At 41.0% G+C, this 13,376-nt stretch overlaps 1 protein-coding gene across 5 annotated transcripts in view; it reads right to left on the bottom strand.

Moving 5' to 3' along the window:
* Positions 1-13,376, bottom strand: part of LOC145459122 (E3 ubiquitin-protein ligase rnf213-alpha-like) — a 48,991-nt gene that overhangs the window by 14,914 nt on the left and 20,701 nt on the right. For all 5 annotated transcript variants that reach the window (XM_080337748.1, XM_080337745.1, XM_080337747.1 and 2 more), the window contains 15 exons: positions 13,143-13,283; positions 12,958-13,084; positions 11,878-11,986; positions 11,751-11,792; positions 10,295-10,489; positions 9,309-9,487; positions 8,637-8,928; positions 7,784-7,953; positions 7,503-7,656; positions 6,798-6,982; positions 6,599-6,736; positions 4,487-4,706; positions 2,115-3,399; positions 1,007-1,502; positions 583-753 (listed from right to left, as the gene is read on the bottom strand). In XM_080337748.1, coding sequence (XP_080193874.1) covers positions 583-753; positions 1,007-1,502; positions 2,115-3,399; positions 4,487-4,706; positions 6,599-6,736; positions 6,798-6,982; positions 7,503-7,656; positions 7,784-7,953; positions 8,637-8,928; positions 9,309-9,487; positions 10,295-10,489; positions 11,751-11,792; positions 11,878-11,986; positions 12,958-13,084; positions 13,143-13,283 — 3,904 coding nt within the window. The remainder of the gene's footprint in view (positions 1-582; positions 754-1,006; positions 1,503-2,114; positions 3,400-4,486; positions 4,707-6,598; positions 6,737-6,797; positions 6,983-7,502; positions 7,657-7,783; positions 7,954-8,636; positions 8,929-9,308; positions 9,488-10,294; positions 10,490-11,750; positions 11,793-11,877; positions 11,987-12,957; positions 13,085-13,142; positions 13,284-13,376) is intronic.

Raw genomic sequence — 13,376 nt, forward strand, 5'->3', positions numbered from 1 at the left:
TGACTGTCGCAAAGATAGGAGTTTCTCAAGTGGATAAACAGTCTTTGCAACGATGTTACATTCCCTAGCTTTCAGCGGCATATCTCTCTTCATGACCATGATATCATGTAGCGTCAGAACTAACGCTTGACTGATATAAGAATTTTGAGCCTACTCATATCGTAAATATAACCTGACTTTTACGATGAAGCCGCTGTTTTTGCCAAACTTTTTTCAATTTCCAAGCATAACTTGTGAGGATTGGCAGTTATCTGAAAATTGTATCCTATATAGACTTTGTTCATTCGCAATCAACTCTTGCTGAGCATGAAACTAGCACTTGTAGTCCAATAGGTGTTTGAGGTAGTTCAGGAAACGCAAGTAGAATGAACGGCTATGGTCCTCATAAATCAATCAAACAATACTGAAAACAGTTATAGGAGAATGATATCATGGGATGGGATAGGATGAACTGAAGTTAGCTGATACCAATATTTCTACGGTGACAGCAATCGGTCAGGCTCTAGTCGAGACACATACAATGCAGTGCAAGATACTATTCTTTGTACAGGAAATAAAGTCATCGACTTCCTTCATCAATACCTTCAAAGGCATGTTTGGAGAATCTTCCGCCAAGCCAATTTCGTCCAGCACTACCACCGCGGTGTAGGCGTCTAGATTTTGTTTCTTTTGAAGCTGAGCACATTGGTTGAATACCTTCTGGATGCCGGCCGCATCGGTCAAGGCACTGCATTGATATGACAGGATGTGAATCTGAAAGTGCAAGTATCGATGAATCGAGGATTTGAAATAGTGGATTCACAATAAAACAACGGGGACAAAGGAGAAGCCACAAAGTAGTCCTACCACGTTTTCCAAGAATTCAAATGTAGTATTTTCTGCTACATAGCATGACCATGATGCATTTTTGAATTGCTATTGGGCGTTGTACACTTCAGTCTCAGCAGTAGATCTCGGAAGGGTTATTTACCGCTAAAAGTACACGATGACACATTAGATGATTTACCTGCTTCAAAGTCTGATATAACTTCGCATGAGAAGTCTGTCCTTGCATGTTATTGGTGACTATGGTTTTCGCAAGCGATTTCGAACTTCCCGGCTTGCCCACAAGAAACAACGGAATCTTCATGTCCGTGCAGATTGCCATCATGAACACGTTCTCCCGCAGAGCGTGATTACGAGCGATATTCCGACCGACACGCACGTTACGCAAAAAGGCCAATTGGCAACACGTGATTTCGATATCGACGCGATTCGCATCCACCTCTTTCTCAGTAATGTACCGAGATACGTAGCTTCGGAACGGTGCTCTTTCGTCCAGCGATGCGTGATAGCAGACACCCACCGTCAGGATGACAGCGCGTGCCACATCACCGATGGCCGTTTCGACGTGATATTTTTCAGATAATTCCTCTAGCATCAACGGGTAAATGATAGCGCGTTTTTTCCAAAACCACTCAAACGTAATGATGCATCTTTCAACGTCGCGCAGACTGACGTACCTGGGACAGGGAATTGTTTTGATGTGTTGTGCAGACGTGTACAAACTACTCATCTAGTTGATTGACAGTCGACTAACTACTGGATTTGGAGCAGTTCTGGTTCTAGACCTAGTTCTAGTTGCTCATCATGTCATAATTTGGTGGAATTTGTGATACCCGTGCTCTGTTGTGTGACGTTATTGCTGTGATTTCTAGGTCAGAGTCATCACTACTAATGGTGGTGTCACAAGAGGGGAGGGTTTTGGAATCGATACCCCTCCTATTACAAACTCAAAACCCCGTGCTTTTCAAACGCCAATTCTATCTCCAACATTTCTTGCTCATTTGCATCTGCATCTTAGTTAGTTAGTTAGTTAGTTGCGGATTTTTGAAGGTTGTTAGTTCAAGTTCTAGTTCCGAGTTTTGAAAAGTGAGCAGTTCTAGGTCTAGTTCTACTTGCGCATGATCTCAAATAACCTGTGTCTGATCTTCTACCTCGGAGACACAAAGTAGTTAAAAAGAAACATTAGCATCTATCGCACTGTCTTAGATGGATAATTCAAGACAGATCAAAGAAGCCTCGAACAGTGTACAGACACGTCTTTTGGAAATACAACGTAAACGCATTTTCACCTGCATTCGTTCGTTTGATTCTTCATGTAATGCTGGCACTTGGAAAAAACCGTGTATAGAAGCTGGTTGTCTTCCAATCGCAACCTCAACTGAGCACACAGCTTCTTCGTCATCTGCTGAATGTAGATCAATTCCGCCTCGTCGTTGAGCTGTCCGAAATCCCACACAAACGGCTGCATACTCGGAGGAAGTGCGACCACCCGGTACACAAGACTACGCACTGGGATATCGCCGAAAAGATGGGCGGTTTTGTCGGCGCGAACGCGATACCCGAGTCCGGAATCCTCCAGTTTTTGAAGGGCTTCCTTTGACAGCTTTTTGTATGGATTGCAAGCAGCAACGACCTTCAACTTTGAATCCGCGAAAGATTTGCCGTCTATGCTTTGATCGCACATTACTTCCTTGATAGCGTATATCGCTTCGGTCGTATTGGCTTCGTCACAGAATAAAACAGCATAATCTCTGTTGCAGCGATTTTCCAACGCGATAGCTGTTTCTACTGCGTCGTGAATGTCTCGTACAGTGATCCCTCCATGAATTTTCAAGGTAGTCATGTTTGGTAACGCTTCCCGATTTCGGCCAGATTTAAGTTTGCTCATGAATTCAACAAGCCTTGTTTTTCCACACCCAGTCTCGCCCATGATAATCACCGGAATCCCGCATTTGAACCGAGTGTAGATCGCAAGAATTTTCAGAACATTATCAGTCGTAAGCTCGTAAGTCGGGTCTGGATCGAATGCTTCGTCGATTCCCAGCACTTGACACATTAGCCGCAATTTCTCCGATCTCGGGTAATCGTCAAAATTGTTGCTCAAGTCGAAGTTGTTTTGAAGCAGCGCAGTGGTCAGTTCAGGAGAAGTGATCCGTTCGATGACTCGGTTGTTTTTATCAAGTAAATTACCTTGCCGATCGAGTTTCACGTTGACGAAAGTCAGCGAGTGCCCGTCCTCGTTAAAAAACACGTACGGATGAAATCCCTCTTCCCATTTACGACGAAGCTGGTGCGCTTGAAACTCTGCGTCGACGGCTACGTCTTTCGCGCTGGTGTCGGAAATCGTCAGCGATGGTGTCGCGAAATCTTGCGCCATCTTGATCATGAAACGCACAGTGAACAGCTTCAATTTCGGCAGGATCTCCCGCACGTGCGGGTTGTTGCAGTAGACGGACTTCTCGCAGTTTTTCAGCTGGTGATTTAGAAAGCTGCAGAAATGCCGCAGCTGTGCCCAGGAAGGGTTGACGATGGAGCAGTGTCCGAGCAGGACTTCGATGCATTGGATTTTATTGCCTGTATCGAAAAATGCTACAAGGTTAATGTGTCCGTTTACTTCTATCCAGAGGTCATCAGTAGCAATGAAGTACTCATACCTGCATAACTTGCTCAAGTGATTTTGTTTTGAGATGTTGCACTTCTACATATGTATTTTAAGGCAAAAATACTCACTCTCTACATGTCAGAAAGTAGTTTCAGAATACATTTGCATCCCGTATATATATGAAATTGTCATAACAACCGGTCGAAAAAGACCATGTATCAAGGTAACTGAATAAACTCAATATATTTTCTAGAAACGCAGCCATTTGTATTGTCATTAGTGATTTTGCGTTAGCCGAGAAGATGCATCCTGCAATTACCATGATAGCTGTATCCCATTTACTGCTAACAGTAGGTGACCTCTCCGACAAGTCTACATTAAACAGTTGGTTCGTGGTACTATAATGACCAAATGTTTACTGTCATTGTGCGAGGCAGATCCTTGTTTCATTTGAAAGCCCTAGAATCTGTATAACTTACAAATTTCCCATTAGTGCGTTCTAATTCGTGTTTGTTATTGTTTGGTTTCAAAATGCTATGTTACTATTACCGTACACTTCAAGTTTGTTATTGTTGCCATTGTTACATTGCGGACTTCATGGTATGTAATTTCTGATTGTTGCGTCATACTTCGCCTTTCTGGTTTCGCTTTTCATTCTGTTTAAATCCCTTCAGTGTGCCGTTAACTCTTGAAAAGAGGCACCCGAAAAGTCTTCGAGTTGAATAAATATTTTACTACAATGGATGTTGTATTGAAAGTCTACGTTATGAAAATACTTGGATAGGCTACATTTCTGACCTTAATTTTCTACTTCTCTAAGTATTTTTGTCGTAGAAATCGCTACTTCTACTTGTACTCAAGTAGAGACATGGATTGAAAAGCCAGTGACACTTGCATCTAGCTATTACGTCATTATTCGATGGATACAATGCAGCTAGATGCAAGTTTTTAAAATTCTACATTCGTTGCCGATTGCCCCTGAAGTTCAGGTTTCAATATATTTATACTATGAATATATTACTAACTATAACTAACTAATAAAACAACAAAGATTATTACCATCTGGCTTTGAATACTCAAAATCATCGAAATCCATGTTGTTTTGGTATCTGAACAAGTATTGGTAGGGTCTCTGGAAAGTTTCCGACTGGAATTCGTTTTCATCCATTCCCGGATGCCGATTGTGATTGTTTTGCCGAGCCAGGTCCAATATTTCCCGTGGCGCAATACATTTGGTCCGCGGGAGGAGATTCAAAATGTGCCGATCAGAGAAACGGTTCTGGCAAACACAAGATTTTATATGTTTACAATTTGATTTCAGTCTTCTATTAATATGGAATAATCCGATCAATCATGGGCCTCAAACCCTGTTCAATTCCTAAAGTGATGATAACACTGAAAGCACTGATAGAGCAAGAGCTTTTAGGGTATCAGAAAACACATTCCAGGAAGGCTTCAGACAAAATACAATGGTTCCATCGTTTTTACAGTTTTTAGTAAGAAACACGCCTCAGAATATTCTGAATCCTGCATCTCTGTATCTTTACTGTATTCCAATATTCCATTCCATAAGGGAGGGAAAATCCAGTTCCAACTTTATTATGATGTAATTGCAGTGCTTCTGTTATTTTTTGTCATTTGAAGAGCTTCTTAGAGCTACAGAACTTCAACATACAACTGAATAGTATTGTATAGCTGAGTCAACAAAAGGAGTTTGTGTACCATCTAAAAATGATACTTTGATTGAACGCTCTTCCATTCTCTACTAATTGCTGATGAGTGTCAGCCGAAAATATTCGGGTTCATTTCAATATGAATATAAGCCTACTATTCAATTTTTTTCATTTACAGCAGGCTACTCTCGAAAATCGGAAGCCAGTAGCAGTATTAAGTGATACACCAACAGAATAAAACAATTCAGCCTCAAGATTGGTTAAATCAGAAAAATTGGGGGAGTGAATGGCAGGAAATAAAAATTTGGTTTTCACGAGAGATCCATGAGATGCCGACCGCTTGTTTAGCATCTTGATGCTTGACCTAGCCTGCTAAAAGCAGTCACCCACTTTATGTAGTACCGTAATTTTCCGAATATAGTGCGCCCCCATGTATAATACGCACCCTTAAAATGACGTGTATATTCTGGGAAAAAGCCTGTACCCATGTATAGTACGCACCCTGCATTCGCAGTACATGAGTACATGAATAGTTGCGGTTTAGTATTCGATGTTGTTCTGTTTTGCGATGTCACTGTCGAACAATCGTGACATAACCATCGCTAATCATAATACAGTTAACGGCATTGTCTCTAAACAAGAGTAGATAGTTGCCAAAGCCTGCGACGTCGGTGACGCGATAGTTCAGGCTAGCGACATACGACATCTTGCTCACGAGGCCTAGCCTATTAAAATTACAGATGCGATTGCTCAGGTCAACGGTTATGTCGGGCGCACCAGTCCTGTTGGAGATGCGACTGATTACGCAGGCACATGACCTCTTGTATATGCGATTGTTAAGACCTGTCGTTGACGCGATTGTTAAGGCCTGTCGTTGACGCGAACGCTTGTAGCGATCAGCGACCTAATTTCGCTCGCGTACAAACGGCAAACTAACTCGGCAGGAGACCGCGTGCTGTGCAGACACTATCGTTAATTGGCAACTCGCTTTTCGTTAATTGGAAACTCGCTTCTCTATTTGGCAGCGCGTTACACTCTATAATACGAATTACGCGTTACACTCTATAATACGAATTACGCGGTCACGACGGCTAGAGGTGATGCGCGATTGGAAACAAACACGAAGAAAGGTGTGATTTCAAGTTTGCGATCGAGGGAGATTTTTTCAAGGCTTGCTGTACCCATGTATAATACGCACCCCCCTATTTTAGGTCGAAAAATCGGTAAAATATTGCGCATTATACATGGAAAATTACGGTAGTGCCATACATGAGTCAGCCACACATAACCACTAACTAGCCACGGCTGATAAAATGAGGTTGGATTAGATCAGAGTTAGTAAAATTCCATACAAAATCGATGCAAATTCAATTTAGCTGATATAGATAAAACATACGATTCACAAAGATTTTAATTTCCTCTCATAAATCAGCCATCAAGTGCCTGATGTTAGTTTGAGGCAATCCATGCAGACCATGTCTAGAATCAAACATTTCACCTTGCCACTTCGCTGCAAGTTAGTAATCTCAACAAGGTACAGATGATTATCGTGACGACGCCACACTTTACCATCAGACCCTTCGATGCTTCCAAGTACAAATAGATTAAAGAGGAAAGATTCGATCCCGCATTGAACCTGAAAATAAATGGCATAAAAACTGCAGGAAAGCGACTCGAGCCACCAGCGTCAATCCCACCGCAGGAGTGATATCCAAGTGGACGAGTATTGTGTCGTTGTTGATAACTTTGTCGGTGGGAGACATCTTTTCAATGACGCTGTCGAGATGAAGTTTATTTTCCAGAAGTCGAATAGTCACGTGACGGTGACGAACGTTGCGTTTCATGAGATCTTCTCGCTTTCTTTGGACGTATAGCGATTTTCCTGTAAAAATTTTGCATGTACCAGCCGATGTCTCAGTACGTTGCAAAATTCAGAGACCTGGAATATTAGATAGTGAAAAGGGCTCACTTTGAAAGAGCATGCATCCCAACATTAACATAACCTAATCCTAACCCTAATTGCTTGGAATGTCACACTATCATGACACATGCTGTTTCGACACACATTAATACGCACGGCTCAGTATTATTAATATTCACTATTTGGAATGGATCGCAATTTTGACACTCGGATGCCAATGAAAATAGTGGGATGAATGGGCTGGGCATAGAGGGTTCTGAAGTCAAACACTGTTACCCTATTCGCTATTTCTGCTGCTTTCGACAAATCATTGCATAGGCTACATATTTCAATATTTCTAACTCATAGATAAATTGTGCAGGAACCTTGACGATAGTCGCATCTGAGTCAATCATAAATTTGACTCAATCTAACCATTTACACACCATCAACAGAAAAAAGATAAAGCTCTGTCCCCGAATGGTAAATCAGATATACTTACCCACGCCAGACCTTTTTGACGACACAACTTTCACAGCAGGACAGCCTGTAACCACACAAGCTGCACTTTCACGAATGTTCATTACTTTCAATTGTTTGGCCAGGTATTGACAAATGTCTTCTCGGCTTTTGGTCCATTTCCCATCAACCAGGTCCTTGGAAATATTTGCAATTGTTCACATTGTGATTCAATTTCATCAAATTCCATTTTCATTCACTCCTCACCCAAATTGCAACATAAAGTTGATAGAATATTTAGAGTATCCCCCTGCAATTGCCTACCTTGTTGAAGTATGTGGCCAGAAAGTGTTGCTGTTTCGTGAGCAAGATTACCATCTGAAAGTCAGGGTCGAGGTTTTGGCATTTCAGGAGTTTGGTATATGTTTCCACGAGAGCCACGGAATTCGCATAATTGAGTTTGTCAGCTGACGCAAGAGTGTGTATTAATGCACCTGAAATGATATGTCCTCAAGTTTACCGCTTGCTAAAGTCGATGAATGTTCCCATCAATTCACCACCACGATACCACAAAGACTTGGAATGGGTCAAAATTACCTGATCAACAAATAATAAATTATAACCAGCCCAGAAAGTATTGTAAAAAACAGTATGAACATTGAGTGAGCATGCGGAAGGATTGCTTCGTAAATTCGATTGATATATCAAGATTCAAGAATATGGAATGTTCCAGGTGTTGAAGAAACGTGAAGTAGTGCATAAAAATTTTATGTAAAGATATAATTCACCCAAAAATCGCGATATGCCGGTTCAAAAATTACAAACGCCCAAAACTGTCTTTATCAGGTCTCATAAAAAAACTCCAATCTTAGACAATTCTCAATCCAAATGACCGGATATAGATCCTGCCTAATCCTGAATATACCAAAACTTTCAAATACATCCACTATTAATTTAGTACGCATTTGAATATTATATTCATATTAAAATATACCAGAATATTCTCAGCAGCAACTAGTGGAGAATTGGAAAAGACACTGTGCATCAACAATCATGTCACAAAATATGATGTCACCGGCGTGAAATTTTGGATAACGGAGGCGAAGAGACCGCTTAAGCTCAACTATCAGTTTACATTGCATTGGCGACTCAGCATCGCACCATTTGCATCAAATACCTTTAGTTTCACACGGAAGCATTGCTCTTCTGACAAATCTCTCGACGTCGCATTTCGTCGTTTCCTCGCTACAAACCAAAACTTCCGATCGACTCGGCAAACGTTGCTCGGAATCCGTCATGTACATCGATATCACGGCAGGCAGGATTTCGTCCTCGCCGCAAACCAAGAGACTCGGTCTGCCCTGGTGTACCATGGGAATTTTCTTGCGTCGAATTGGGCTTGGCTTGCTCAGATTGAAGACGGTTTCTCCCAGTAGACCGATACTCAGATGATCTTGAAGATCCATCAGCTGAATTATAGTTCACATTGATACCGGTAAAGAATTCTAATGTGAAATGTCACCCAAAAAGCCGAATTCAAGCGGATAACCATATCTAAAACTTGTTGAAAATGAACAGCTGAACAGTTAACATGAACATCAGTTATGTATGCAAATTTCACCGGTGCTTGGGATGAACTTTCAAACATTGACAATACTTAAATTCGAAAAGAGAAACAACTGCATGAGAGCAATGACTTCTACTCGATATGCTACTGCATTCTGAGGTCTTACCATTCACACAAAAGTAATAGCACTTTGAGAAAACTTTACATTCGATTGTCTACGATTGTCTATTACATTCATATTGACCAGACAGGTTGGTAATTGAAACAGCAAGCGTGTCTTACTAATGTCTCATCGAGATATCCAGAGCAGATCGTTTTGATAGAATCTTGAAAAGTTCTATCATTTTGTCCGGAGGATAGTTCACTTTGTAACCTGGATACGACTTCATGCAGAGTGTTCTTACACGAGCGCTGAAACGCTGATTTCACGACTTCCGCCTTACGATTCGCCAGCAAATGACCTGAAACGAAGCTCATTCAGTATGCCGTGTGAACGTCGTTCTGCGAGTGGTCAATGGGCTTGGGGATGAATTATTTTTACAAATGTACAGCTGTTAGATAGATTGATTGATACTGTCACGGTTATATCCACTAGATCATTGGTTCTGTCATGATGGAGAGCCAAATGGATTGCTCATTCAAAAATTTCATCACCCCTAGCGAGACCCTGGTATTAATGCATTATAAGTTAAAACCGTCAGAATGTAGGGCTGAACAGTGATTTGACGCGTATGCTAATGATCAGGTTCACAAATCTTGCACTGGCGATACTCAAAATTCTAGGGTGCCACAAGATTGTAACCGAGTCAAACGGTTCCGAGTCACAAGTTCCTTCGAGTCGAGTAATTTCCAATTCACCACCGAGACAATTTTGAGTACAAGTGAGGGATCAACGGGTCAAGTTCGAGTCATAGTGTCAAGACCCGAGTCCAAGTCATGCAGTTTACTGCTCAGTATCAAGTTCAATTGAGGATCAAGTCACTTCTGTGAAACTCTTAGGTAATATCAAAGGCCTCAGATTAATAATATACTCATTCATCTCACTCTAAACATGTTTAGACGAACAGGAAAAAAGTTTCTGGGCCTATTTTCAATTATCGGTCCTGATACACGGGACTTAAATACGTCATATATATATACAATATTGTGTTCCTGCCATTGGAAAGATGACTGTCCAGAGAGAGTTTTGGAATCATCAACATCACACCGGGTTCCAATATTCAACAATAAATTAAAGCACACATTCGGTACTTTATTAAAATATTTACCGTAACTCTCATCAAATTCTTCACACAGTTCCGTTATTAATTCAGAATTGTGTTGATTTTCCAGAACCCACAATTGGCATTCGGTGATGTCACATCCCACGCACTGCACTGCAGCTTTGGCCTCGCGTTCCTGCACATCGTCCGCAAGCAGGAGCTTCACCACTTTCCATAGCCTTTGAGGAGTCTTACTCTCATCTGAAATGGGATAACTGATTAAGATCCATTTTTCTCGTGAGGATTGACACAAAGAAAGATATACAATGCTGGTGGTGTGGAATATTGCTAATAGGGTAAATTGGAATATGCCATTAATACAGTAGTTCTAACCCGGTGTTCCCAGTAACACCGAGGGTTCCCTGATACAGTCTCATGGGTTCCATGGAGGTCACATCACACACTCAACTCCAGGGTTACCATATGCTGAGATCCGTAAATCAGGACAATTTACAAGTTCACAAAAGATGTAACGTACTTTTTCTGACTCGGTACTCGAAAGACATTATTAATAACACTGGTCAACACATATTTTTCGGCAGACGAAGTATGAGTGGTTTGGGGGTTCTGAAGGGCACTGATTCCGAATATGACATTATTTTTTTTCAACTTGGCTCTTGTTTAGGAGATAACCCATGGGGCTATTTTGACCAAAATCTCCCATTTTTGCAGTAATGGCTAGATAGAAAATCGGCTCAGTCGCACTACAAAGTTTGGAAATTCAATCTACTTGTTATTTTTACACACAAGAGACTCTTTTAAACCAAAACACAGAAACAGCAGTATATTTAGGGGTATTAGATTTATCATAGTTATACACTTTACTTTCACGGATATCATGTACATAAATATACTCCAGTTATGTATATAAGTATTTACATAGGACTCAAATAACGTGGCATTAATTCAATCAGTTTTACGTAAACCACCTATTGTGAATTTGAAAGAATCAGTTGGATTTTCAGCGGTATAAATATCTCCTGAACAAGAGTCAATCTAAAAAAACCAAGGTGATATTCGTAATCAGCGACCTCGAAAACCGCAGAAACGGCTCTCAGATGTTCTGCCAAAAGAAAATTCATTTTGTTGACCAGTGTAATCGGTTACAGCTTACAGTAGACCTTTTTTTAGTCTACCTTGCCGTTGAAATTCATATTTCATGTCTATCACAGCATTTTTAGTTGTCTCTGTACGATCGCCCGACTCTGAAAGCGTTGGGGCGTCCACGGATGACATTTTAGATTTCTTGAAACAGAAAAATCCTCTGACATGGTAACCCTACTCAATTCATATATATGCTTTGTGGTGACACGCTCTTTTTGGTCATCATTGGTTGCATGCAATTAGGCCCAATCAGTAGTAGAACTACGACCGTGGGGGCCGTACGTCATGTAGAGTGACATATGCAGGGGGGTGGGGGTTCAAAATCGAAACTCTGCCTCCAATATTTATGAGCTCTGACCTTCCTCATCAGCGCTGTCTTCTTCGCTGGATTCAGACTCAACTAGAAAAGATAATTTTGATGTTAAAAGGAGACGTGTACCGAGGATGTTGTCAGGAAATAAATTGTGATATCAACACAGCCAAACCTGATCCGGCATTCAGTTCCGATTCAAACTTTTTTCTAGCAGTAATAAGTGAATGTAGCAGCTCGATTTTTGTGAAGTCCTCACGTGCAAAGCTTAACAGCGTCCGAACCTACAGAAAAAAAAACCGGCCGTCATGTTGGAGAATGGTAGAGTCGGTCTTACGTGGATATAACAGTTATTTCATTATTGAGAACTGAATGATATGTTCATATTGAAATAAACGTGAATATTGCTATCGACAGCAACTCGTAGGGAAGTAGAAATAACATTGTATATCAACTTCTTTACCTCGGTATCAAAAGTGCATAAGTACGACACACGCGCGCCGCCCACGTCGTCCAACTACCATACGGCAGACAAGATCATCGCTCTATCAAATATGCCGGACCTGATTTGTGGAACAGTATCTCGCCGGCTATCCGACAGTCATCGAGCATCTCCACATTCAAGTTGAAATATAAACGATTTCTACTGAATCAATACTAGTTAATCCTCTAGTATACCGGACCGCGACCTGACATGTCGATTTCGCCTTCCAACACATGTCGCCTTTTTTGTTACCTGTCCTCTTATATCTTTCACTCAGAGTGCATGCCCCCTTGTTACATCACCCAGACCTGTCTGATTTTGAAGACTACTCCAAGTCGTTTCGACACCTTCCTATTTTCCATTGTATCACAGTCTTGTGGTGTATTGAAATGATGAAAATTGTAGAAATAAATTCAATTGAAGTGAGTCGTATCACCAAATATGATAAATAATCAAGACAGAAATGTACTATTTTTAGACGGTACATGAACTCCTGTTCGGGTTTATTTCAATACCCGGTATGAATATATTATTCAAATGTATATTGAAGTTCTGTACCTGCAAGAAGCTCTTATCTAGAACTGCTAGATGCAGGAATTACTATATACGACACAACAGCACTGAAAATACAATGATAAGCAGAGGCTTCATAATAATAATAGCAAATTGACGCGATATCGTGCCTACTTCGATGCTGCTAATTTCTTAGCCACACAGCAATCAGTGAAGGAAAGAATCGGAATTAAAAAATGGCAGCAGCATTCCACCGACCTGATCCGGCAACGCGAGAGTGGTCTCGAACAATGTCATTTCGTGGCACAAATACATGATTTGGTTGATGTTAAACTCATTCAAATAATAATGCTCCGTTCTCTTGCCAGCGACATGATCGTCCCATCTGATAAAATGCGAAACGTTCATTGAAAATTCCATGCCAAGTCAAATATTTTATGTACGTATTCAAGGATTGTTGGAGTATCTCCGTGATGCGGTCCAGGTCGATATGGGATCCTTGTCCAATCAACGGTGGTACATCTTCGGAAAACACGACCTGGATGCTGAGCTTGTTAGTGTCAGACTCGCTGTTCCCGTTACATCTGAAAACCAAATGGACTCAAAAAGGCACAGCATCAAGGGCTGCCTTTATCACTATGATATCTTACTATCTGGACAAAATAACAAGTGTTATA

This window comes from Botryllus schlosseri, chromosome 16 (assembly GCF_051294905.1).
Source record: "Botryllus schlosseri isolate E-star chromosome 16, Bs_hap1, whole genome shotgun sequence".
Classification (NCBI taxonomy): domain Eukaryota; kingdom Metazoa; phylum Chordata; class Ascidiacea; order Stolidobranchia; family Styelidae; genus Botryllus; species Botryllus schlosseri.